At 41.0% G+C, this 26,991-nt stretch overlaps 2 protein-coding genes across 3 annotated transcripts in view; one reads left to right on the top strand and one right to left on the bottom strand.

The window, feature by feature from the left end:
• The window catches only part of LOC148125269 (neurobeachin-like), a 178,710-nt gene that overhangs the window by 122,086 nt on the left and 29,633 nt on the right, over positions 1-26,991 (bottom strand). For both annotated transcript variants that reach the window (XM_087937243.1, XM_087937244.1), the window contains exons 3-4: positions 26,765-26,908; positions 9,304-9,440 (exon numbers count right to left, since the gene is read on the bottom strand). In XM_087937243.1, coding sequence (XP_087793369.1) covers positions 9,304-9,440; positions 26,765-26,828 — 201 coding nt within the window. In that variant the 5' untranslated portion in view covers positions 26,829-26,908. The remainder of the gene's footprint in view (positions 1-9,303; positions 9,441-26,764; positions 26,909-26,991) is intronic.
• On the top strand, positions 464-7,916 carry MAB21L1 (mab-21 like 1). The gene has a single exon (XM_087937242.1). The coding sequence runs from the start codon at positions 5,960-5,962 to the stop codon at positions 7,037-7,039; it is 1,080 nt and encodes a 359-aa protein (XP_087793368.1). The 5' UTR covers positions 464-5,959; the 3' UTR covers positions 7,040-7,916.

Raw genomic sequence — 26,991 nt, 5'->3', positions numbered from 1 at the left:
ATGTCTTTGAATGCCAACACTAGCCCCTGAAGAATACAAACTACCGAAGGGGAGAAAATCCCTGGTATCAAATATCTAGTCTTTGTAATAATTAAGTGACATCAATTACTGATGTACTCTTGTATATTAGCATCTCCTTATTAACAGTTTAGTTCTGTCTACTTCTATCTAACAGTGAAAAAAGTATTATTAGAAACCTTTTCGATTAGAAACCTTTTTGATCTTTTCGAGTTTTAGTTATGACAGAAATTATTTCTAAAAGATTTTTTCCCGTGTTATATTTTAGAAATCATGTCTACAAAAGGGATTACTTCACACTTTCAAAAGTGTTTCTCTAATACATGTTTCCATATTTTCAAGGTCCACAGAGAATATTTTAGTTGATTAATCATGCAGAATATAAAACAGTAGTGACAATTTTATATTTAATGACTACTTGATCTTTCTCAAAGTAAGATTCTTAAATGTCACTGTTGGATTGCTTAACTGAAATCTGGCATGTAGACATGCCATACTTTTCTTGGATACATTTTTTCCAATTTTTTTGTAAATGTAACTTTTGTGCAAAAATGGTTTTGGCTAAAAATTATTCTAACAATACACACTATTTTTATTTCAAAGAAGAATTAGAACGTATACACACGAATGACTGTTCCCAACCTCTACCTAGTATTATATAAATGTTATCTTGGAATTATAAGAATTTTGATAGAAGGCCACAACTAACTTGTATGAATTGAAGCAGCACAATTGCTGTGGATTATCTATGGTCCAAAAACTCATTTGAGCTACACATAGTCCACAAAAGAAATGTAGTATCTGTGTTTTTCAAGGATCATCTGAGAAGACAGAAAAAAATGCTACACTTCAAAAATACAGGATACTGATAGATATCTTTCTAAATGTGTTCAAGGTGGGCTCTCTGATTACATTTTTCCCTTGACTACACTGTAATAGTGATCATAACATGAGGTAAAAGAGGGGAGACAAAAAGCAATAGCTGGTCCTGAACTTCATTACCACATCGTAATTGGGCTAAAGATGATATGAATTCTTCTTAGCCAAAGTGAATGAGCAGCAAGGGCAGCATGTGACTGGAGTATCCTTTTCGTCACTTAACTTAAACAGAGTCACTATGTAGAAAGCAGAGTAAATTTTACTTCCAAAGATGAATGGCATGCATGAAAAATTTGCTATGCTTACTCTTTGGGGAATAGAAGGTAGTTTCTTTCTTGAGTATATATGTAGCAAAGTCCTGAGGCAGAACAACTATAATTACACAGTACCTTAATCTGTAGAAGAACATTGAAACCCAACCTGAACTTTTTAGACACAAATACATATATGTATGAAGAGGTCATCTGTAATGTAATTATGCATATTTACTGCTGATACAGTATACATTTTTTAATATTATAAACCAAAAAGCATTGAGAAAATTGCTTTTTCAGCCTTTGAACAGGGCTCTGTTTGAAAAAGGCATGGTAATTAAATTTAAAAAATAAAATGACAAGTATCACCAAATGTGCTTAAAAAATGACTTTCTGGTTATTTTATTTTGGAAACAATAATGAATAAAATGAATTGTCTGTAGATATGTGTTTGTTTAATTCACTGCAAAAAATAAATTTATTGTGGCGGCAGGGGTATGAATTATGAAAAGAAGAAAACACAGTTAAAATCAGACACATTCAATGAGCTTTCAAACGCACTGCATCAACTGGGATAAATAATTTAATAACTCACTTCATGTGCTGTCTCTTCAGTGTTATAGAGTTATTAAAAAACATGAGTACGAATGTGTAGGATCACAACTACACAATATGTGAAATGTGTTATAAATGTAACAAATAACATTGTATCTTTAATTAAATTTGGCTTCTGAAACAATATAGGAATACTTTTTGACAAAATATTTTTATATCAATGTCTGGAAATTCTAACTACAACAAATAATGCAAAAGTAGGCAGGTTAGAGGAACTGGAGAGGAAAAAATGGATATAACATTTTACCATAATTATCCCTTTTATTCTTTACACAATAATACATTTATCAATTATTTTGATAATAAACATCATGGTACTAAAATTAAAACTTAAACTTATATCCAGTGAGTATATAGCACAAAGAAAAGTAAGAAGTACAGTGCTTAAAATTGTGAGAATATCAGGCCCAAACAAGCATCTCTAATGCACAATCATTTTAAGACAATGCATTTGGGAAAGTATTATTGAGTTTAATCCACTACCACCTATGCAAAAAGCACTGTGGTTCTTGGTGCTTTGAATCCATGAAATTAAAATAAAATAAAATAAATAAAATTTGACTATAGTCGGTTGAAGTGATTTTAAAATAATAAACGACTGAGTTCATCTTGAGTTTGGCAACTTTGCCAGTTTTACATACCTAATAATTCATTTGTATGTCTCCCTAAATGTTTGAAATGTAATATGATCATTTCTATTTCATAAAAATGGAAATAACTCATTTATAACTCATTTGTATTTTATTAATTGCATGGCTCAAATAACACACTTATACCTTAGAACCCCTTTGAATCAGTAGTAGCAAATGCTGAAGTAATAATAATTAACCCTAAGAGAAGATAAACCTGATCTACAGACCTTGGCTTAGTGATCTCAAGAGGATTTAGTAACAGCAGTGGAATACGCATATTCAGCTAGAAGTAAAACCCACTGAGAATGCTCTTCAGCATATAAAGACTGCAGTTTAAGCTATCAAGGTTTTAGCAATCCAGTTGATTGCTGAGGCCTATAAATTCTGGTTTGCATTTTCTATTTTAAGCACCAGTAATGTATTCACAAAATGTATTCTGCAAGAAATATTTACCTCCAGGAAGTATAAGAGGACATTCCTAAGCTCATTCCGACAATCATGACAGTCCAAGCAAAAAAAAAAATATCTCCGATTTTAGTGGGACTTTATTAGACTCCTTGATTAAAGTCTGCGTCTTGCTACAATGTCAATGTAACCCAATGCGTGAAGGCAGTGTGAAGGCAGGCAACGAAGGGAGGGAGGAAGGGAGGGAGGGAAGAGGAATCCTGATGTCTTAGGATTTCAGTTGTTAGAGCTTTGCTCCATTTCCTCTGAGAAGAGACCCTAAATGGCCGGCTGGCGTCACGTACCATTTTATATTTTCAGCAAAAAAGCTGGCGATTGGAGAAGGCAATCGGAAAGCCCTGATACGTCGGAAAGCCGAGGCAACCGCAAAAGCGCGCTCTAGAGACCTCCCTCGGGGTTCCGCAGGCCCGGGCCCCTTCCAGAGCCGGCTCTACCCAGCGCTCCAGCACTCATCACCCTTCCCGGTGGTCCCCAAAAGGAGAAGGCGTGTGTCCATCGTCCAGCCCCGCCGGTCAGCTCCTCGTTTCGGAGAGCAAAGGCACCTTTCCTGGGTAAAAGAAATGGGAGGCCTGTCGCGCTAGAGCCAAGCGGCCAACGAAGAGGTCGCCATTCTTTGGGCGAGCAACGTCTCCCAGGGCGCGCCTTTTTTTTCACCTGTTGGCGGCCAAGTCGAGCGCTGACGCGGCTTCTGGCCCACTCCCTGTCTTCCTCGAAGCCCCAACTTTCGGGGGTGGGAGAGGGCAAAAGTAACGGGGCGATGAGTCGCCGATCGAAACGTCGGCCTGGGCAGCTCTCGGGTCCCGATAGAAAGCCGCTCCTATAAAGGTCCAGCTTGCTTTGGAAGTGCCTTGCTGCCATTTTCCTATCCGGCCGCCCGTGACCAGCGGGGAAGGGCGTTCAGAAGCGCCGACTCGGGGAAAACGCGACTCCCTCTCAGCTCCCGTCTGGCGATCAGCGAAGCCGCCGAGGGTCCGCTTGGAGGCAAGTTCAGGCAGGCGGTTAGAAGGGCGCTCGCCTCTTCAGCCGGCGTCCCATTATATTGCTGCCCACGCGGACTCGCCTCGGTCCGTTCGGGTGCTGGAGCGCCGAGGGGCCTCAGGCGTGTGTTCCACGTTCAGAGAGGAGCGGAGTTCGAATTCAAGGCGCTTTGGCAAAGGGGGACAATATGGCTCGAGCAGAGAGGGCTTTTAAGAGGTGCGTCTGAGAGGGGTGAATCTTCACTCCGACGTCCTGCAAAACTACACCAGGGAGGGATCATGAATGCAATTTTAGGGAGGGAAATAAGTCCCTGAAACAGTCTCGGCTCACAGTAAACCCGTGTGTTCTCCACCAACGTCCAAGGAGTTGAAACGGGACCTCAAGGCCGAAGAAGGCCGTTTGCTGGGGGATCCCCGATTTTATGATGTGGATTAAGGTCCCGCTGATTTCGAGGGCTTCAATCTCGCTGATGCACGCCTCCCGCTTTCCGGCTGGTGCTTAAAAGTAATGTTAACATTAAGAGGCCCTCCAAATACCGGACGCTCCCGCAGGTCACCTCCCCTCCCCGGGAACCGCTTTTCCGGGGCCAGCGCCCCGTAACGAACTGCTGTGCTGGGAAGCGTCCTACAAATATGCCCCACTTCAGCTCCTCCCGCTCCCTGCGGAGAGAAATGTTGTCCGGTCCCAATGCCAGTATACGGCCCACCACCCCCCCGTCACACAAGTCCTTTTAGTTAATCCCGAATTCACACGAAGGTAGACTGCCCACTTCGGATCATTAAAAGACATTTATTTTTGCAAGAACACTCAACGTCTCTTGCAAGGTACCTCTGTTAGACAATTGCAAAAGAAGACAACAACGCGCCTAAATCGCTTAACAAACACAAATCGTGCTGACCACCAGATGCGTGGCTTCGGAAACCCAGTCCGGAAAATTTGACCAACTCGGCCGTCCTCGTTCGTCTGCTATCAATCTAAGAAGACAACATTTGCATCCGATCGATTAAGACCCGTCAAATCGCTCTCCATGCTATTTAACTGGGCGTGGAAGAGCAGGAGAGGTTCCTCTTGGCATTTGAGGTCAAGGCTAGGAAGGTTCTTAACACTAGACTGGCCAGCTGACCAGTGGAAAACTGTCCTGGCGGTTTCCAACGGCTATGAGGCAGCGCCAGTCTTGAGCCCTGTTCAGCAAAGCCGAGGGTCCCCGGTCTCTTTCTCCAACAGCGGACCTCCTCTCCCAGTGTGCTGGTCGAATGGTGGTGGACTTGGGACACCTGCAGTCCCGTTTGCGCCAGGAAGCGGCTCTGACTGCGCCTTGCGAGTTCCTCGAAGTCTTCTCCTGGCGGCACCGCCTTTAAGCGCCCTCTCGATCATTCCCCGTGGATAAGCGGCCTGGCTGGTCATTCTGTGCCATCAGCCCCCTACCTTTACTTTGTGTGTTTCTCTCTCTACCGCCAAGAGAGGGATTAATTAACCGGGCTGGGGCTGAAAGAGGCTGCCGTGACGAGCCCAGTGGCGATTGGCCGCCCGCCCGCCTGGCCCTGCCTTTATAATTTCCACACGAGTGCATCTGGGTTCTTATACAAACCAACAGCCAGCTTCTTCTGATAGATACACCCACTGAGAGAGAGAACCATCGGCACTTCCTTTGCAACCTAGCCACCCTACACACATGGTTGCTACTCCGAGAGAAGCTCACATAAATATATGTATCCAGAGGTGTAATTCAGATTTATTGGAAGGCTTGCTAAATCTGTTCAAACTTTTTTAAACTTTTTTTTCCCGAACAGCAGATTTCTATGCGTTTTGCTGTTCACGCAAACATCCTCTAACGGCATCCATTTGAACACATCGAAGCAGGGTGTGTGGTTGATAAGGATCGGAGATCTATCCAGAACTAAACGGCCCATCTAGCAGCAGCAGCAAGAAAAAGCATCTGAGCTGGAAAGGAGCAGAAACGCCGCCGCCGCCTAGCGCTTTTTAAATCATCTTCTAGTTACGTTTCCGAGCGTCAGACAGTCTGATTCTCCTCTGAAGTTGGCTCCAGCCTTAGCAGCCGCATTGGATCCCACAGCATACTGCGAGACTCCGGTCTACAATCCGGATCTCTGCCCCAACATGATCGCAGCTCAGGCCAAGCTGGTTTACCATCTCAACAAGTACTACAACGAGAAATGCCAAGCCAGGAAAGCGACCATTGCGAAAACTATCCGGGAAGTCTGCAAAGTGGTCTCGGACGTGCTAAAGGAAGTGGAAGTGCAGGAGCCCCGCTTCATCAGCTCCTTGAACGAAATGGACAACCGCTACGAGGGGCTGGAAGTCATTTCGCCCACCGAGTTCGAAGTGGTCCTTTACCTGAACCAAATGGGCGTTTTCAATTTTGTGGACGACGGCTCGCTGCCCGGGTGCGCGGTGCTCAAATTGAGCGACGGGCGCAAGAGAAGCATGTCCCTTTGGGTGGAGTTCATCACGGCCTCGGGTTACCTCTCAGCCCGCAAAATCCGCTCCCGCTTTCAGACGCTCGTGGCCCAAGCCGTGGACAAATGCAGCTACCGAGACGTTGTGAAAATGGTGGCGGACACCAGCGAGGTGAAGCTGCGGATCCGGGATAGATACGTGGTGCAGATCACGCCGGCTTTTAAATGCACCGGGATCTGGCCCAGAAGTGCTGCCCACTGGCCCCTGCCCCACATCCCCTGGCCGGGTCCGAACCGCGTGGCCGAGGTCAAAGCCGAAGGCTTCAACCTCCTATCCAAGGAATGCCACTCGCTGGCGGGCAAGCAGAGCTCGGCCGAGAGCGATGCCTGGGTCTTGCAGTTCGCCGAGGCCGAGAACAGACTTCAGATGGGCGGTTGCCGAAAGAAATGCCTCTCGATCCTCAAAACGCTGCGGGATCGCCACCTGGAGCTACCCGGGCAGCCCCTCAACAACTACCACATGAAGACCCTGGTTTCCTACGAGTGCGAAAAGCACCCGCGGGAATCGGACTGGGACGAGTCTTGCCTGGGCGACCGCCTCAACGGGATTTTACTGCAGCTCATCTCCTGCCTTCAGTGCAGGCGGTGCCCGCATTATTTCTTGCCCAACTTAGACCTTTTCCAAGGCAAACCTCACTCCGCCCTGGAAAACGCAGCCAAACAAACGTGGCGGTTGGCGAGGGAAATACTCACCAACCCCAAAAGTTTGGAAAAACTTTAGGAGGCCGCGGAGACGCAGCCGTCCACCTATTCAGCCGCCTCCTTCTCTTTTCGAGGATTCTGTGGGGAAAACTCAGGTGCTGCCAGCCGACCACGCGAAACGCCAGCCTGCAACAGAAGGAAGAGGCCGTCCCCGCAGGCGAAGCGCACCGCACTGCACCGCACCGCACGGATTACGACTTGTCACCATCCCGGCATCCACGTCCCCGTTCGGAAAAACCAAACCAAGAGTGTTGTTATCACCTGGGGAGAGGCAATAGGGGCTACACTTCAGCCTGCCTGCGAGCATTGCTGAACAGAAACCAGACCAGGGGGATTATATTAACCAGGCCAGTATTTTTTTTTCCTTTTGCGCGAGGCCACCCGAACAAAGAAAAGCAAACAAGCCCCCACCGCGGTTGTCTCTCCCCTCTCCCCTCCCACCCCTGTACATTTTGAAACATTGTATGGATTATTGTGGTCTCGCGTTGTCTTTGAAATTGTGGATGTTAGTGTTTTGTGATTTGGTGAAAAAGTTTAAATTGCCATTGTTGGATGCTTCGAGACATTTTCTGCTCAAGAAGATACCCTTTCAAAAGGTACATTTTATCATGGTACTTTATGTCTCTTGTCTTTTGAAGTATCTAAACTGAAAAAAAAGTTTACATTTTGGTTTCAAATATATTGCTTGTTCTCTTTGTAACATTCCATAAATATACTTGAAATGTTATTTAAATATATTCAGAAGAAATTTTGACCTTGTCTATATAATTGTGAATATTGGAATTATATATTGGAAAAATGCACTTGAGATACACTGGATAATTACTTTTTGTGATTTAAATTTCTGTTGTTGATTTTATTTAATTACAAATTAATAAATACAAGTAAAAGAAATATGGCCAAACCTTTTAGTGCTGGATTCAATATGGTACCGTACTGCATTTCCCAAGGCACATAAGTTAAATCTTGGGTGGCATTTTACCTATGGTTTTTTAAAAAGAGATGATAGCCCCAAAACGGGTCTCAGACCCCATCAACATCTGCCACACAGGACGGTATGATAATTAACCGAGTAACATTTTTACAACCTCTTAGGAAATAAATCTGCTCATCAAGGATTTACTGGACTGCATTAACTGGGCTGCCTGTTTTTCTCAGGATCTGTACCTCTCTGGAGGCCTAGTTGGCCACAAAATTAGCACTTCAAGAAAAGGGAGGGAAATCTGTGAAATTTATACTGAGGGCAAAGATCGATCTAACAGCCCCCAAGGTTATGGTTTATTCTTCCTTGAACTTAAAGCCCATTACGCTGGTCATCAGCCACTTGCAACCGGGAAAGACAAGCGCCGGCTTCTCCGGACGCCCTTCGGGACGAAGGTGACCGGCCGCATCCACCAACGCTACCCTTGTAGGCAGACAAGCGGAGGGACAAGTCTTTCTTCCCGAGGTAGACCAAGCCAAAAATCAGAGGGCGCAAACAGCTGCGAAGTGAACCGCAGCTAATCCTGACTCCACTTTCAAGAACCAAACGTGAACAACAAATCCCCACTGAAATGCAGTCTCCTTTCGCAAGTCTGGCACCTTTTCTTTTCTAAATTGGCGTTAATGACGGTTTAGATAGCATTTTTTACGGACAGGACTTCCAGACGCGCAATTACCCCGGTTCGTGCCATGTAAGGGTGAGGGGGGGCGGGAGGAGGGACGAACACGGCCCCTGCTTTACGGCATTACTGCTGCCGGTCGGCGTTAAGGCAGAACTCTCTCTTTGCTTCCGCTCTGAGGAAATTGAGCGGGATCCTGGCTCTACTTTCAAACCAAGCCCCATTCAACAACCCCTCCTCCCCCTCTGGAGAGCTTCCACCCCCACCCCCCCAAGCCTCCGAAAAGCAGGTCCTCGAAACGGGGCGGTTTATTTTCTGTTACTTCTAAGGAAGCGCCTGGCCTGGAGCTGTGTGTTCAACGATCGGGGTCTGCAGCAGGGGGCGGGGGGGGCTCCGTTACCTCCCACGGAAAACCAAGCCGTTGGTTTAACAGCGAAAACTGCCCACATTCGCTCAAAGACCCCAGGCTGGCAGGACGGGGGCGGGGGGCGCGCGGAGCGGGGAGAGACGGATAAAAGCGAATTTCATACAATGAAAGCTGCAACGGATCCAGGAGGAAAGAAGGGGAAAGAGAAGGAGCGGTGGACGGTTCCCCCCTCCACCCGTTGAGCCTTCTTCGAGCGAGAGTTGCAGCAAACCCCCCCCACCCCCACCGCTCTCCTCTTCCCGGCGCTTTACTCACTTTTGGGTCGATTTTCTTGAAGGCCGAATCATCCTCGTCCACCTCGAAGTAGATTTCGGTGGTGGTAATGGAGAGCGTCCCCTTGGCCACTACCACTGGGGCTATAAGCTGCGCCGGTGTGCTGAGGACCACGGGCCCTGCAAGACAAGAGCGGCGACGTCAGGATGCGGCAATTCGGAGGCAGATGTGCCCGGCTCCGTTTCCTTTGCCGAAAACGAAAGCGCAGCCTTTGTACTGGGGGGACGGGGGTGGGGGGGACGAGGCGCCAGCAGGCTGGTTGCTGCGGGTTTCCTCAAAGGGGACCCGGCCCTGCACCAAAGGGTGATCCGACACCGCGGGAGAAGAAACAAGATTGCCTGCCTGGGTCTTTTAACCCCAACTCAAAGCGAGACCTCGGACTCTCCAAGACTGAGGGACCTAGTCGGGAAGTATTCTTTCATGGGAAAATAAATCACAACTGAAAATATTTTATGAATCGTGCATATTTAGGCACCTTATCAAAATGAAGATGACTACGGTAAAACCAGAGTGGTCTTTAATTGGGCAGTATTTTTTAGTTCAAACATTAGTTCATTACAGTGGCCCTACCAGCAAGGACATATTTTAATTTTTATTATCTCTCACTTTAGTCAGGGCTTATTTTCAATACTACACAACCACCTGCAAGGCTTCTGGTGCTGTTTTGTTTGTGCGGGTGTACTCATGTATTTGAAAAACAAAGTAGCTATCACAGTACATTGTGGGGGAAAAAAAATCACAAATCGATTTTTCTCCCAAGATGCCAGAAATATTCTCTTAGCCGCCACTGTTTAATTTCTAAACAGTCTGTTTCAAGGTGCAACCTTTCCTGGGACTAAGTTCAACAGGACTTACTTTCTGAATAAAAAAAAAAGGAAAGCTTGGCATTAAAATTTGATTTCTGGCAGAAATATTTTGAAAACAAAGCCACCGGGGAAAAAAACCTGAGCAATTTTAACAAAATTAATTTGATTTCCTGAACATGAAAGACGATTTTGACAGAAATATGTGTCGATTTCATTAAGTCTTGTTTCCAAATAAATGTGAGTAAAATGCAATCAAGTTCATTTTAGCAAGGGAATCCTGAAACTAAATAGTGGATAGTTCTAACAATGGTAAGAATAGGAAAATGCTTTACAGAATTTATTCTCAGAAGAAGATAGCAATGATTATTGCTGCCAATAAGATGTAAACGTAGCATGACAACAAAGATGGAACCAAAGATTTCGTTATGTTAATTGCATTTTATGATATGTTGCATCTATGAATAATGTACACAAAAACTGAGATAAGGATCAGGGTGGAAATTAAGGTGCAGTCCTAAAACAAAATGGATGAATAAACCCAGCTATCCATTCAAGAAATCTAAAATATAATAACCTTCTGGAAGCTAGAATAACTAAGTCTTGCCCAATGAAAGCACCTCTTCCTGCCGAATCCAGTTTCCTTCGTCTGGGGAACGGGGAAAAATCAATTTTCTAATGTGTTCCCTTCAAATGTGGATCTCTCTCTGCCAGCCACCTCGTCGCTTTTCTTTTCTGGCTAAAGTTGGTGAGGGCCTCACTTCGGAGCCGCAATGGAGCACTCCCTCTCCGCGTACCCCCGGATTTTTGGAGGCTCACTTCTCACCACCCACTTAACTCGCTTGTAACCCTCCAGCTGCTTGACGCGAGTGGCTCAGCCCTGATTTCCGTGCTAACTTCCCTCCTAGCGGCCGGCATCGCCGCCCCCCCCCCCTCCCGCGTCCCTTTGCAGAGTCCAAAGCAACGCTCCGTTTGTCGCCAGTGACAGCTTTCAGGCAAGCCCACCAGGGGCCGGATAATATTGATACAAACTCTGTTTTCATTCATTTTCTTGTTTTTCTCTCTCCTAATAGGCCACCCTGGCCTCTTGACCCCAGTCAGCTGATCCGGATCACATGCGCTGGGCTCGGCTGGCTCTTCCCCCCGCGTCGCCTCCCGCTCTCGACGGAGCGCTGTCCTGGCGCGCCGCTGGGCAGGCTGCCGGAACGGCCAGGCTTCCTGCTTCGGGGCAGGGGATCGATCCGAAAGGGCGCTTTAAAGGCTCATCAATCTTAATCTAGGTCGCTCAAGTAATTATGCGCGATTCTCTCGTGCGATTACAAGTGGATTTGGGTTGGGATTCCCTGGGCTCTTTTCCTTTGTGTTTTAACGGGAAGAGGAGCTCGCCAGACAGCAGCGGCCTGCCTGCCCTGCCTTAATCTCCCGCGGCGACCCGCCTCGCCGGGTTCCTCTTCCCGGGGCTCTTTAACCCTTCCCGGCCGGTTGCCTCTCCCAGCGCTCCGGCTTTTCAGGCTAAAAAGAAACGGGCGCTAAAGATGATGCAGTTCGGGAGCCGCCTGCTAGTCTATCATGATAAGAAGGCGTTTAGTGGGATTCTCTCGTTCTCAGAAGAAAGATCGGGTACTTAACCCAATTACCTCCCAGTTCTCCGCTTGTTATATGGACCAAATAAAAACCAAGCGGTTGGTAGTTGGTGGTCAGAAGGCCAAAGCACGAAATCTTTCCCGAAAGAAGGTTAAAGTCTTTTGTGGGCGAGGCGCGAGCACAACAGTGGGAAAGGGGACCATGGATGAATGGTTCAATATTTCAGAGGAAATGCTTTCTAAAATTGCTGCTGGAAATACATTAATCGGGAAGATGTGTCCATGCGCAAGAAAGGCAAGTAAAGACTTAAAAAGACTGAACCTCGTGAAACCCAATGCAGGCCTGAACAAAAAACACCACGGAATTATTAAACCCGGCGTTTTTATTTAACCACGCGATGTTTCCATTAACATGTTTATTAGAGTTCCTATTTATGGGGTCCACTCCTATCTATTAGGGCCAGAAGAAACACGGACTCCAGCCCCCAGGCGAGCCCAACGGACGCGCTTCGCCCTCAAAGAGAAAAGGTGCAAAGGATGTAGCTCCGCCCACCTCGAGCCTCGGCGTTGCGCTAGTCAGAAGGGCTGCAGGACAGGGGGAAAGAAGCGATCCGGCCCCTTCAGGATCGCGTCTAGAATGCCATTTTTCCATAACCTGTTTACGTTCTGTCTCACTTGGAGTTCCAGTCGGTGAACATCTCCCTCCCCCTTTCAAACCCTCGAAATGGCGCAAATGAAACAGGCACTCTTAATGGTATGTCATTTTCAACACTTTTCCTTTGGAAATCTCCAATTACAACTTCCAATACCACGGCACATTTAAGGAGCGCTCAGTCTTTTTGTTACAGCCTTCAGGGAGCGAAGCAGCCACTGGGAGAATACCAAATTAATCCACTACAGCTATAGAGCAGGAGGATTATGATTTAATCCCCTTTGGGACAGGCTCTGGGTTTTAAGGATCTGACATTAAACTGTTTACACTAGGCATAATCAAAATAGTGCAGCTTTTCCATATGGCCACGAGACAGGCGGCCAACCAGCCAACGCTTTGCGTCTCCCCCACCTCGGATGGTGCACCTGACACCCCCAAAGAACAGCGCGGAAGAGACACTTCGACTCTTGGGAGCCCCAAAGATGTTGGGAGTCGGGCAAGAAAGGGTGCGAGTCCGTTAAAACGTGCAAAAGTCGAACAAAACCCATCTCGCGGGCGTCTTTCCCACTCGTCTCTTTCCAATGAAAGCGGGACCGTGCCAAATCTCGCTGTTAGGCTCAGGAGGCGCCCAAGATGCTCCCACCTGCGCTCGCCTCCACTTGTCCAAAGGACACCCCCCCCCCCTTTGTTGTCCCTCGCCTGCCTGCTAACAAAAGGCAAAGGAGGCGGCCAGCAGCCCAGGGTCTGTAAGCAGGTTTTCCCCTCGTGGGCGTTGCCGGCCTCTCGCCGAAAGAAGGAACGCCGGAACGCGATAGACATAGCGGCGGCCTGCCCTTATAACCAGAATCACATAAGGACGCAAAAGGTTCTGGTGTGGATGATCGATCTAGCTGAGTAGCCTCCGCGGAAGCTGCAAGATTAGTACTCCGACAAAGAGTGAAAAGGGTGCAGATAGGGGAAGGGGGAGAGGGAGGAGGAAGAGAAAGGGGTACTTGTGCACCCAAAGTCCGTCGATGCAAATTAGCTTTGAAGCAAGTATGGAGGTTAATAATAAAACCCAGAAGCAGCTCTTCCACTGCTTCTGTCCTATCCAATTTCCCAGCAACAATTCTCCGCGGCGGCTCGGTAGCCCAAGGCTTTCAAATGGGGAGGACACATCCTGCTTGAACCTCTTGGGAATTACTTCTCAAGAAACGGCGGTAGCCTAGGAATTATCAGCAGATATGCAAAAAGAAACATCTGCAGGATGGCATTATAAGTCTGATAGCTTGCTTTTTGAAACAAATTCCCTTCTTGGAACATCATTACATGCCCTTAACTCTCTCCAGATTTTCTGTTTAAGAAACTAAAATCGTGGTTGGATTATGCAGGATTTTTTTTTTAAAGAAAAATCTAGTTCTGGGTGAACTCTACCAAGTAATTTAGGCGACAATCACATGTGCTTCATCCAGAACATTTGGAACAGAGAATGTAAATTATACTTTGTTAAGTCACTATTTACTGAGTGTTTAACTAGGTTTTTGTGGCTATTAAAAGGACATCTCACTAATTTCAGTGAAACCATCTGGAAGACAAACTCGTAAAAGAATTAAACTGAAATATTTGGGTGTTTGGTATTTATGCAGTTAATTGTACAAATCACTGACAATAGCTAATTCAGTAGTTCAGGTTGGCAGTTTTTTAAATTAACACTTTGTAATGTTCCACTCTAATACTTCAGTAGGTAGTAACAGCTGGCTGGTTTTCTCTTGACTGGGAAGCTAAGCAGGATCTGACAAATATTCGGACACTACCAGAAAATCTAAGTGATGAAGACTAAACTGGTTAGTTGAAAAGAATCCCTGGAGAAGACAATAATAAATTCCTCTCATGCTTTGTATGGAAAACATCTTCAAAATCAACACCAAGATGTTATCTTTAACAGTCCAACTATAACATACCGTATACATGGGTTACATACAGGTATAATCCAAAAAGAAGTAATAAATGGACTTTCCTTTTTATTATCCTTTTTGCCCAAGAAATCTCAGATAAAAAGTCATACCACAGAGTTCTCTCTCTCTCCCCCTACCCCTCCATCCCTCCCTTCCTCCTTCTCTCTCTCTCTTTCTCCCCCCCTCTCTCTTTCTCTCACACACACAGAGCCCCCACTACACAGTAGAATGTTGTCAGCATAGGTGGGGTGTCCTATTTAGAACAAAGGGACAGCTACTGATGTAACAGACACACAGATCTATTTTGTCTCCCAGACTTGGGGCAAGTTAGTTAAACAACATACTGTATACCAGCACTAGAAGACATACCTTTCACACAAAAGCTGGAGCTACTTGCAGTAATTCTATACAACTGCAGACATTTCTGAGAAAAAGATGGAATGAGCAAGAGAATACTTCAGGAGATGCAGGCTTTACTGGTGGGCAAATATTTTAAACACAGTAGAAAACTTCTACATACGTATATTTGAACATAAATATTGGTGCTCTGAGGTTCACCAACGCCAGAGAATAAAGATTTTCTGTAAGTATCTTGTTTGTGGTTTTTTTTTTAATGGTGGTCACTCGGAAGTCAGAATTTGGAACTGAGTCACATGATGTAAGAATATTTTCTTCTCTCCAATAAGCTGTTATTAAAACTGTTGCTCATTTTCCTATCAGGCCTGCATATGATATATACTATAATTTCACAGGTTGACTTGGATGTGTATGTTGCTAGAATCTGATCTGGAGTTTGGGCAAATGCCAATATATACATTGCTGACCAAAGAACAGCAAGCAAGGGAGGTTTGTGTTTCTGAAGAGCCCATTGAAGAAGACAAGGGGGTGGGAATTTGAAGAGGAACAAGTTCTTGGAGACTTGTAAAATACTTTAAACTTAAATAATGTAAAACCCATGAATGATTACATATTGATGGCTGACTATCTTTGTTTCTGAAAGCCGATAAACAAAATTGATGGTAATTGGCATGAGTCCAGAGAGATAGAAAAGCATGGCAGACCAGTCTCCATGAACTATATAGTTCAGAATTAAGGATTGAAATGTACAACATTGATGCATAAAACCAGAATGTATAGAAGAGACACAGTCTTTCAATGTTTTCTTTTATGAGTTAAGAAGTTAAAATTCATTAAGAGTTAATTTTATGGATGTGAAAAAAACAAACCAACACATCCTTTATGTGTAAGAGGATTATTGTTAACTTCTACTTAGTGAAGATGTTGAGAACTGCAAAGAAGAACTGCAAAGATGTGAAATTGAGCCTGTTCCTCTATTATTTATTAGAAACAATAGGTTCAGATCAAGATGAGAAATTGGTAAATTGATGTCAGTTTTTTTTTTCCAAACGAGGATGGATACTACTTTACCATTCAAAGGCATCACAAGTTAAGAACAGTGTTATATTAAGTCCCTGATGATTTTTCATGGTAGTAAAGGAATGGGAATAACACTTTCTTTTCTCCAAGATAGATGCCTATGCATTTGATCACTGAGAAAGTAGAAAATTGACTTTCTCCAGTAAAAGAATAGAAGATCCATAGATATAAAGGGCAGAGGTGGTCGTACATGATTGGACACAATAGCATATCTCCAACAAAAGTCAGATACAGTAGGCTAAGTGTCTGAACACCTAGGAAATGGAATAATTGATTCCTCAAAGTTTGATATTTACAGAAAGATTGTTTGCATGTACAAAAATAATCCCTTAATTATTATGAAGATTTACATAAATCCACTGGGCATGAATCTAGTGGGCATGCATGAAAAAAAAAAAGAATATGGGGGAGGGTGACCTCTGGAGGTTTGCTTTAGCAATAAAATGAACAACAATTTCAGAATCTGCTGGAAAAAATGATTTTATCGACTACTGTGCTCAAGATAAAAAGGTTCAGGTAGTGAACATACCTGTTTGGCACAACTTTTAAATTACTCCATCTCAATGTGGAAAATTCTCACTACCAAAGGGAAAATCCTAAATACAGTTCTTTAGATCTCAGTCATACATATCTACATAAAGTGATTGTTTTTGTTAAAATTTAGAAGTACACCTGAAGAATAAAAATTACAGAGTTCTGGAATGCCAACAATATGCTTCTTGAAATATGTACTACTTGCACATTAGATACGTTTTTCAACCTATGTGCAATCTTTATTGAGCCCAATATACCTGACAGCTAGCTACTTTTATATACAAGATAATGATAGCATAAAGCCTTTATGCAGTAACTTCAGTCTTTCAAGATTTCTTTCCAGTACTTTCTGGAACATTACAGTGTATCTGATCATCTCCAGCAAAGGATTCTCAAACTAAATATTTTCAATATTTAGAAGCATAGCTAAGGGCTTTTACCATAAATATATTATGACTCAACTTGAAATATCATTTGTCATTCTCAAAATTTGTATGGATGTGTTACATAGACACACATTCACACCCACATCCATACATACTGTACACACACACCCTTTTTTTTAGGGATGGCACATTATTGCACAGTACAATCTAGTTAAATAGAACACTCAACACACTAAACTAGAAAAAGAAGAGAGACAGGAAGAGAGGGAGAAAGGGAAAGACAGACAGAAAGAAAAGAAAGAAAAGAAAAGAAAAAAGAAAAGAAAAGAAAGAAAGAAAGAGAAAGAAAGAAAGAAAGAAAAAGAAAGAAAGAAAGAAAGAAAGAAAGAAAGAAAGAAAGAAAGAAAGAAAGAAAGAAAGAAAGAAAGAAAGAAAGAAAGAAAAACATTGTTATGTGAGGGAAGCACATACAATCTCTTACGTTATTTCCAATTCTATGATTCTATAATTCCAAGTAAACGATGAAGAATAGATGACTCCCCAAATCAAATCCATATGGTATTTATCATTCCAGAGAAATGATATGGTAGATTTTTTGAACTAGTTTATATGGTATTAAAGGTCAATACTGAGCTTTTTACCAAGGATACTGAGGTTGTTGATAATGATGGATTCAGTGTGATGAGGGAAATGAAAGATGGAGCTGGCAAGTATATTAAATAGCTCCTTGGTTAGAAAGAATTATTCTTACAGAAACATGAACAGAGTGCCATAGCACAGGAGAGATTATAATTGATACAGAGAAAGCATGTTTGGAAATGTGTTACAACACTTAGAAGCAAGAAGCAAACAATTATATTCCGGTGTATAAAACATAAGCTCAACATATTGAATTAATAAAAATCTCCCTTATCCACTGATTCTTCTATTGGTAGTAAACTATAACTCTCACTCCCCTATGAAATTCCCTGGTTCCAAATTTATTCTGTAACATCATTAAGAAAGAACCTATAAATATATAATAATACCAACTGATATAAAGTTTAAAAATGAATTAATAATATTTTTTTTCTTATTTCAGTATCTTAAAAATGGAATTCTCTTCTTTGTGCCCAACGACAAACAATGACACCAGTCACCATCAGAGTGAATTCAACATTGTGGTAGCAGTAGAAATCATCTGAACAGCTTCTTGTATATATATATATATAAAAAAGAAATGTAGCACAATAGTTGCAATAGTCAAAGAGGTGTAGAAATGGCAGCAGTTATTTATAATTTGCTTCTTATAGCTGGTATCAAGGACAATGATTCAAAACAATAATCCCACTCAGTAGCCAAAACCCTTTATCGGGTTATTATTTTGTGGAAAGATGTTACTAATAAAATGGCAATTGGAACATAATTTGGTCCAAAGCAATGGGCATATTGAAAAATTCTTGTTTCTACCCAAATCCTGGCAGAGCTGATTTTGTGGAGGATTTACTGTATCCTAAGTGACCGTATTACAAGCCTTGAGCATTTACTGCATGGCTCTTACATAAAAAGAACAGGACTCGTGCGCAAAACAAGAAATAAACAGCTAATTAGAAAGAGAAAGTTTCTTCTGGGATATGGAAAGATTATAACAATTAAAAAAAGATCTTCCCTTCTCGAACTTTATCATTAAATCCAACATCATAGTTTCTAAGAAATGTAGGAACTTGAGACTCTAGAGCTGGAAGTTTTTAAATCCTACCCATTGGGGGCAACTTCAAGCTTAAAAGAAGAATGCAATTCGGAAGTTCTTTGCATATTAATATTGGACTACTTCTGCTTTGTGGCTGCTGCTATTGTTGCTTAATCAGATAAATAGCACTTTTAGATAGTTTATGAAATTGTATCCTTCTATACAAGACTGTATTCAGGAGAAACAACACACAGACATAGTACTAGAAATCATGTAGAGGCTTAAGACATAATTTCATTATACATGAAATTGTAATTAAACTGGAGTCAAGTCTCCTAAATATGTGTACCAAATGTACAAACTGTATTTCAATAGGAATAGGTTTCCATAGTATTTTAGACACAGCTAAGAAGATCCATGCTAACCTAACAGATTTTAATAGCAGCAACCCAGATTTTAAGCTACAGACATCCATATAAATTGATTGTAGAATTTAAGGCACCAGGCTAGAAACTGGGAGACTGTGAGTCTATGCTCCCTTGTAGGCACAAGGCCAGATAGATGGTTTTGGACCAGTCACTCTCTCTCAACCCTAGGAAGGTGGCAATAGCAAACCACTTCTAAAATCTTCCTTAAAAAGCTGCAGAGACTTGTCCCAGGCAGTTGCCAGGAGTCAATGTTGACTTAAGGCACAATGTATGTTGGTATCTATATTTTTCTGTGCCTATAAATCATTGCATTTTCCTCCTATTCTATACTCTACACAAGTAAGGATTATTTCTTTGCCTCTGCAGAATATAATCTAAAACATTCTCAGCCTTGACATTTTTTGTGATAGTTCCAGTCATTACACAAGCTATATGATAGCTTAGCTCAATTCTACTTAAGGAAGGAGTGTTCTATTAAAAGAAAGCATTCTTTTGGCTGAATATAATTTGAAATTTCTTAATTTCGTAAGCCTATCATCAATACATTCAATCAGAGCTTATAGGAGGTCTAGGTTTCCTAAGTATTAGGATTTCCTGCATGTTATCGTTTAGTATATAGGCATTACTCAAAATATCTCAAGTGGAATCTTCATCAAGATGTCAAAGTTGGAAAGTTAGACATTATAAAACAATACAATACAATTCTAAATCCACTAAATTGTCTGAACCTGTTCTTTAGGGAATATCAGTTAGTTTAGATGTATTGCAGTTTGGGCACTGGCTTCTAGTTTCACAGTAGCTTGGATCATCATTATGTACTGAAGTGATCAAGAAGTAGGTAATACTGAAAAATATACTAATCAAAATGAGGGAAAAAGCCTATCCCAAATATTGAAATAAAAATGCAGAGTTCTCCTTCTCAATATTTTTATAGGTCTATTTAGAACAGTGGTTCTTAACCTGGGTGATATCACCCCCCAGGGGGGCAATTTCATTTTTCAGGGGAGCGATGGAATGAAAAGGGGCAACACAGGGGTGAAGGAACGGAAGGAGGGCAATATGGGGTCAATGGAGCGAGAAGTTTTGGGGACACTTTTGAGACATTTTTTGTACAGTGAACCGCTGTATATGTGTTGTACAAAAACATCAGATCGCCCGCTATTAGTGGATTGAACTGTGTTGTAAAATGTTCCTCCAGCTAGCTTCAGTACAGAATGCTGTACATATGTGAATACACATTGCTCATCTTCATACGCGTTGTGCAGCAGCCTCTATCACTCTACCCATAAAGTGGCATGCCATTGGCCAGAATGGGCAGTGATGGAGGGGTGAGCGCTTCTTTCGAAACATTGCATGCTGAGTGGCTGTCCCCTGTGATGTCAACATAACTGTTGAAACTAGGTTTATCGATGTCCACATGGGTTTTATAGTGTTCCAGTGCAGTCAAAAATTTAATTTGCAGTTAGTGCCTTTCATTTCAAAGACCTCTCAACATGGCCAAGAAGAGGAAGTGTTGCCAATATCTGATGGAATACCTAAAATTGGGATTCATTCCATCTCCTTCCAACAACGTACAGCTTCCGTTTTGTCTTCTTTGTGAGAAAACATCTTCAAATGAAGTGATGAAACCTTCCCGATTGAAAGACCATTTGGTAAGAATTCATTTGGATAAAGCCGACAAACCAGTATCATTTTTCCAATCCTTAGAGGCCAAGTTTGAGGGTCGCAGGACTGTTGAGAAGTTATTTGGAAAATATCACTCAACACCGACAAGGGGTTCATTCGTTCCTATGAAGTATCTTTGTTGATAGCAAAATGTGGAAACCTCACACTATCGGAGAAACGCTGATTTTACCAGCAGTGAAACAGATTGTTGTCACCATGTTGGGGGCCAGTGCAAGCACTGTCATGCAATCAATTCCTTTGAGTAATGACACTGTATCAAAAAGAATTGATGAAATGACTGCTTATTGTCACCTTGAAAAGTACAGAAGTCATGATGCAGATTGAAATGTTGTGGCATGTTCAACCAACGGAGCTGAATCCATGGTTGGATGATATCGTGGATTTCAAGCTCATCTAAAATCGGCTATACCTGGAGTTATGACTGTCCATTGCGTCATTCATAGACAGCACTTTGTCTCAAAAAATTTGAGTGGTTGTTTGCACGAGTCTATATGTTACGTCATTAAATTGAATGCCTTGAACAAACGACTTTTTCACAAGCTTTGTGAAGAAAATGATGAGGACTATGAATGTCTCCTTTTGCACACCGAAGATGGCTTTTAAAAGGAAAGTGTTTGCAGTGCTTCCATGAACTTTTTGACACAGTTGTTGAATTTCTTGAATCCATTAATCCAAGTCTAAGCAGTTCTCTTAAACGTCGATGTCTGGATGTAGCTTATCTTGCTGATGTTTTTGACAAGCTGAATGAAATGAACGTAAAGCTGCAAGGAGATAAAATCAATTTTCTTAAGGCCAAAGAAGTAATCTGCTCATTTATTTCCAAATTGGACCTCCTTGCAAGCAATATGAGTCTCCAGGAGCTGTATCAGTTCCCAAGTCTTGGTAACGAACGTCAACTCCAAGCAGAAGATTTGGATGTTTTTTGCTGCCACTTGAAGCAACTAAAAGAAGATATGAAAACCATATTCTATGATCTGATAAATCTGGAAGTACCCACTTGGGTGCTAAATCCTTTCACAGCAGACTTTGCACAATCTCATCCCAAACTGCAAGAGCCACTGACAAATCTGAAATATGACTGTGTAGCCCAATCACATTTTCAGAGTGACGGCTACGAAGCTTTTTGGGTGAAAATGAGGAACACTTACCTAATATTGTGGGAGGAAGTTAAATTGCTTCTTTTAGCCTTACCTTCTACTTACTTAGTGGAGAGGGGCTTCAGCGCTGTCCAACAGATCCTTTCTAAGTCAAGGAACATGTTGAAGATCACTGAGCGCAGTGATCTAAGAATGAGATTAACAAAAATGGTTCCAGAAATCAAGAAATTGGCATCAGCTAACCAAGTACAAGGCAGCCATTGATGTTCTTTTTTTGCTTTTTGTGTACATACATTTTCTTCATTAATAATTGTCTCAGCTCTTATTGTTGTATTTGCTTGTATTGGATTTCACGTTCCAGTTTGAGTTTTCAGCTTCATTTTCGAATTCTTGTTCTATTCTGTAAAACATTTTGTGTGTCTCTTTGTATTGTACTTTTTTAGTGTGCACTCCAGTTTGATATTATATTTTGGTTTCTTGGTTCTATGGTTTCAATATTTTTTTGTGCTCTTTGTGTAAACTTTTTGTGTAGATATATATTTTTTTCTTCAGTTTAGGCATTAAATTTGTCGTTCTGATTTTTGTTGCTTTCCTTCTGTAAAAATTTTATTTGTGTCTTTTTAACCCTTTTTACAGCGTGCATGAATATGTATTTTCCTCGAATCTTAATTTAGTTTCAGAGTTTTCATCTTGAAATTCTTAGTTCCTGCTTTGCGGTTTGTTCTTATGCCCTTTTTATATTTCTTTTTGCATCTTAAAATTCACTTTTAATTAAATCATTAAATGTTACTGTTTGGGGGGGGGCATTTCATTTCCTTGAAATTGAATTTTGTTTTCAGTGGTCATTGCATTTAAGTGTCTTGAATAAATAAGATAGTAATGAAATACATGTTTCATGAAGTTTGGGAGTAAAGTGATGTGTGGCATCAGAATATTTCACACAGTTGAGATATGGGAAAAAGACTGGAAATAAATTATTTGCATCGATATGTCCTGACGACAATTTTAAAGAAAACAAAAAATGTGTTTGCATAAATTGAAGAATTATTTCCCTGTGTTGTGATTGAGAGGTTATGTTGGGGGAGGGGGGCGATGATAACTTCCTCAATGGCTCAAGGGGGAGATACTTTCAAAAAGGTTAAGAACCACTGGTTTAGAATACCAATGACAAAGTTCATGGCTAGTTGGAATTGTCATTGGACAGAGCCATTTGGCTGAGCTTTGCGGCCATAGAAATAGAATAAATAAAAATAAACATTAGGGAAGGAGCAGTGATAAACAGCTGCCTGGAGGGAAACGGTTGAATCTGGAAATCTTATCTTAAATTTTTGCCGTTAAAGTGCCTCCATCTGGATACAGTAAAGTTAATTCCAAAATAAAGATCTTTAACTTATTCCAGGCACAGTAGTACTAAGAAGAGAGATAACTGTTAAAGATCAATAATATATTATTGCATATCAGCCACAGCCAGCTGGGGACTGGGCTGCTTTCTCAGGAATAAAATGAACAAAAGAAATTCTCTTGCTGAATGATTCTGAATAGAGTGAGAAAGATGGGGACCAGATCAGACTATGTATGTTGTAGAAGACTGAAGGTTAAAGGAAGTAAGATTTGATAATTCTTTAAAAGAGTCATTCTGTGAAAGGCAGCAGACTGAGAATGAACTGGGGCTGTTCTGTGGATGTTTATGGAAATGAATTTTACAAAGAATTTAGGTAAATATGGATCAGCCATGGAAGTTCAATGTTATAATAAAGAAGAAAGACCTACTTGTCTCTTGCCCTTTGGAAATATATACTTTTGAATATAAAGATATTTATATTCATGAATAGTCACTTCTGGTAACCAAGCTGATTTAAACCATTTTATATAGAGCACTACTTATGGGGAAGACTCTTTCCCCAATATGAAGAAGGATATTTTTTTAAAAAAGAAAATAATTTGATTGAAGAAATTATTTGTATTTAGCACTTGGGGCTATTAATTTGGGCCTCATTTAACTATTTGGACATTATTAATTACTCTCTTACATTCCTCCTTTTGTAGAAGCAGAGCTAATGGCTGACAATATTCTCCTGCGGCTTGTTTCCAGACTAAAGAATTAAGAGCTTTCTAAATTATGTGAAGATCCTTACACAATTGATGTGAAGAACTTTCACAGCAAAGATGAGTTTGGAAAAGGTGAAACTAAGAAGAGGAGGACCTGGGATAAAGCTATTGAATGCAGATAAAGGCTTTGAAAAGAACACACAAGAGTTTGCCACTGCTAGTTGAAATAGAGAAATGAAACAAGTCTATGGCTTGATTGCTTAATGGTTTTATGCACTCCTACATATTTCTTAAGTTCCATGGCTGATATTTGTCCTGCCCATATCTCTGTTCTTCATAAACAAATTTCGATGTAGTATGTTGCAGCATTAAAAATACATTTTATGTATTATTTAACAAACATTCAGTTCAATATTAATATAAAAAGGGGTTATTCTAACATTATTACTAAATTATTGTTACATAATAGAATACTTTTATTATGTAAAATTTATCATTTACTATTTCAAGTTAACATAATTAGTTGCCAGAAAAACTACTGAAAATCATTTTTAAAATTCAAGGATTAAAAAATAAAAAAAAGTGTTAATGATCAATTCAGTATAATTGTGCAAACTAAGATACTGATTTACAGAGTTAGCTATCAGAAACTGCTACTAGGTATTGATCTTTCTGTAATTTATCAATAAAAACTTGCCTCTTGAAATGAACAGTCTGGGAAGGAACTTAGGAGCTAAAACTGGAACAGAAAATTATGAAACGTTTGTTAATATGAAATAAGACATTGAAATGGATTTATGTTTTAAACTGGCCATATCTTCTTAGCCAGATACACTATTGTATAATTCTTAAAATCTTAAAACCATTTACCAGATTTTAAAGATCATTTAATTGTGAAGAGATTAAGTGCAACTGAAATGTTAATATTTTAAAATTATTTTAGTTAATTTATCAATTATATCTAAAAAGTAACAAGTTGGGATCCTTGCAAAACTTTAGAAAATCCCTACAGTGTTTCCCAGATGCAAAGCAGAAAAAAGGGAACTTATGAGATAACAATAGCAACTAGGGGACTTTGCAGTAGGTTTCCAACAGAAATCCCAGACAAGGGACATACAAGATTTCATACTTATTACATTAATAACCACTGGAACATGAGGCAGGGAGTAGTAGCTGCCATAGTTGTGGTAGAATGGAAATGGGGACTTGGAAAACAGTAGTTAGGCATGAGGTGGTGAATCCCAGGACCACAGAGGAAATGCTGGTAAGAAAAGGAGTCAAACCTATTTGGGAGAAAAATAGAGGCCGAGTAATGATACCAACTGTGTGTTTTGTGGAATTTAGTTATTTGAAGATTTTTTGGATGCAGCCATTCACAACTGGTTGTTGGTACTGAAACTAAGAGAAATGGCTAAGAAGAAAAAGACATCTAACCCATCATATTCTACTTATGTAGTTCTCTGTGGAGATTCTCAGTCATCCAGGCGATAGTTGTCTCAAAAGTGCTTTTTTTCAAAAGGCAACTGGACTGTTTTTTTTTCCTTGAGGAAGAAGAACAAAATGTTTTGTTTCTCATGCAAGAAACTTCATCAGTTGTGAAGGCAGGGGAGAGGGCATAGAAGGATAGATACTAACAGTTGCGACTGGATGGATAGAACCTATCCTTCCATTCCCCGCACCCCGCCATCACAACTTATGAAGTTTCTTGGATGAGAAATGAAACGTTTTGTACTTCTTCCTCAAGGAAAAAAAACAGTCCAGTTGTCTTTTGAAAAAAGCACTTTTGAGATGTACTTACATTGTATACATTACATTAGGAAATAAAAAATAATTCCCTAAATAAAGTCTGGTCATTTCACATACAGCTATTAATCTTGTGCTAGTTCTATTCTATTCCATTTGTTATATTCCCACATGAGCATTCTGATATCCTTGAGGTTTTGGTAGATGAAGATTGGTGAGAAAGAAATGAACAGCATAAAAAGTAGTGCTCTAGCTTGGATCCTGGCCTCACATTCATCTTTCCTATTTCCTTGTCCTGTTTATTTTTTAAGTGAGTGAGAAAGAAACAAATCAATGATTGTGGTAAAGGGGAAAAATAGTTAACTGTTCAACTGCTTATAGAGATAGAAGAAAAATCCTGGGAGATGGGATAGAGTGGGTAGTGCAATAGGAAGGTGCAACTTCATACTGCAACATCAAAGAAAATGCTACAAAATTGTTTTCTGGGGAATGATGTTTCTCACATCATTTTGGATACTATAATGGTATGTAAGAATGATCTTGGGAGACCGGGAGAAAACATACTGCCCAGGGAATGGGCAAATAAAAGGGAGATTAGCCCATAGCTGCAGTGTGAGGAGAGCGAGAGATTCAGAAGAGAACCTCATTAAGTTACTGGCTATAATGATGACAGAAGGAGAATTGTTCTTTCATACTTCTGTTAGTATAGCTTTACAATAAAGTAGAATTAGCTAATATGGCCATGATTTTTGTCTTCTCTACCTGATAAGGCTGACATCAATCTTGCAAGTCTGAAAGTATAATTCTGCTGCCTTAGCCCTTTGCAGTCTGAGAAGTTAAGGAGAGTCCTTTTTGAGTCTCTCACTCTGTCCATTATGCAGTTCTGGGCTATGCTACCTCTTATCTGACTGTTCCCTAGGCAACATCTCTTTGCCTGATTTTACAAGATCATTGCCACATGCTATTATGGGTACACATATGGAAGCAACCTATATTTAAGTTAAAAGGATAATGAAGGGTTAAAAATCATGGTGGCAGAATTGTGTATTTAAATCAAATATAAGAAATAAAATTTTAATACTTATTGTCTAACTATAATTGCCCTCCTATAATTAACATGTAATTACAGCTCTGTAAAATCTATCTAGCCAATAGTGGCTTGGAAAGAAACAAAACATTTAAAACAAAAACGTTTTGCATGAAAATATTTTAAAGTGTTAATGTTGAGATTGGTCTATTTATTATTATAATATGTAGCAACCTTCTTTTTGTGCTAAATAAAGCTTAATGCAATATGTATATAACAACTGTAATGAGTAGTAACCAGATTCAATAGAACAAATTACACTAATCAATATTTTAAATAGCAACTGTACCAAATTCTCTAGGCTGCAAAATCTTTCTAAAACATAGGAGATAGATTATAACTTTCTTTTTGATACCTGCAAGATTATCAATCTCCTTCTCTTGTAACAGACTGACAGCATCATCATCCCCTTCTAGCATGAGTTCAGTTTCAGCATTTTGGTTGACAACAGCTTGACTTCGAAAGGTTTTCTTTGATTTTACCACATCTTCTTCAGTTCCTGTAAAATAAACATTGCTTTCATTCAACATTTCAGTTTAATCTGAACATCCATTAAACGTTCTCTAATACAAAATTAATGGA

The sequence above is a fragment of the Pseudonaja textilis genome, chromosome 7 (assembly GCF_049901715.1).
Source record: "Pseudonaja textilis isolate UNSWEBS1 chromosome 7, rPseTex1.2, whole genome shotgun sequence".
NCBI classification, from domain to species: Eukaryota; Metazoa; Chordata; class Lepidosauria; order Squamata; family Elapidae; genus Pseudonaja; species Pseudonaja textilis.
The sequence above is the reverse complement of the archived record's forward strand: the minus strand, read 5'-3'. Positions and strand labels throughout refer to the sequence as shown.

Bases quoted from the DNA above. Each gene is read 5' to 3' on its own strand.
- MAB21L1 (XM_087937242.1), top strand. From the start codon at position 5,960: ATGATCGCAGCTCAGGCCAAGCTGGTTTACCATCTCAACAAGTACTAC.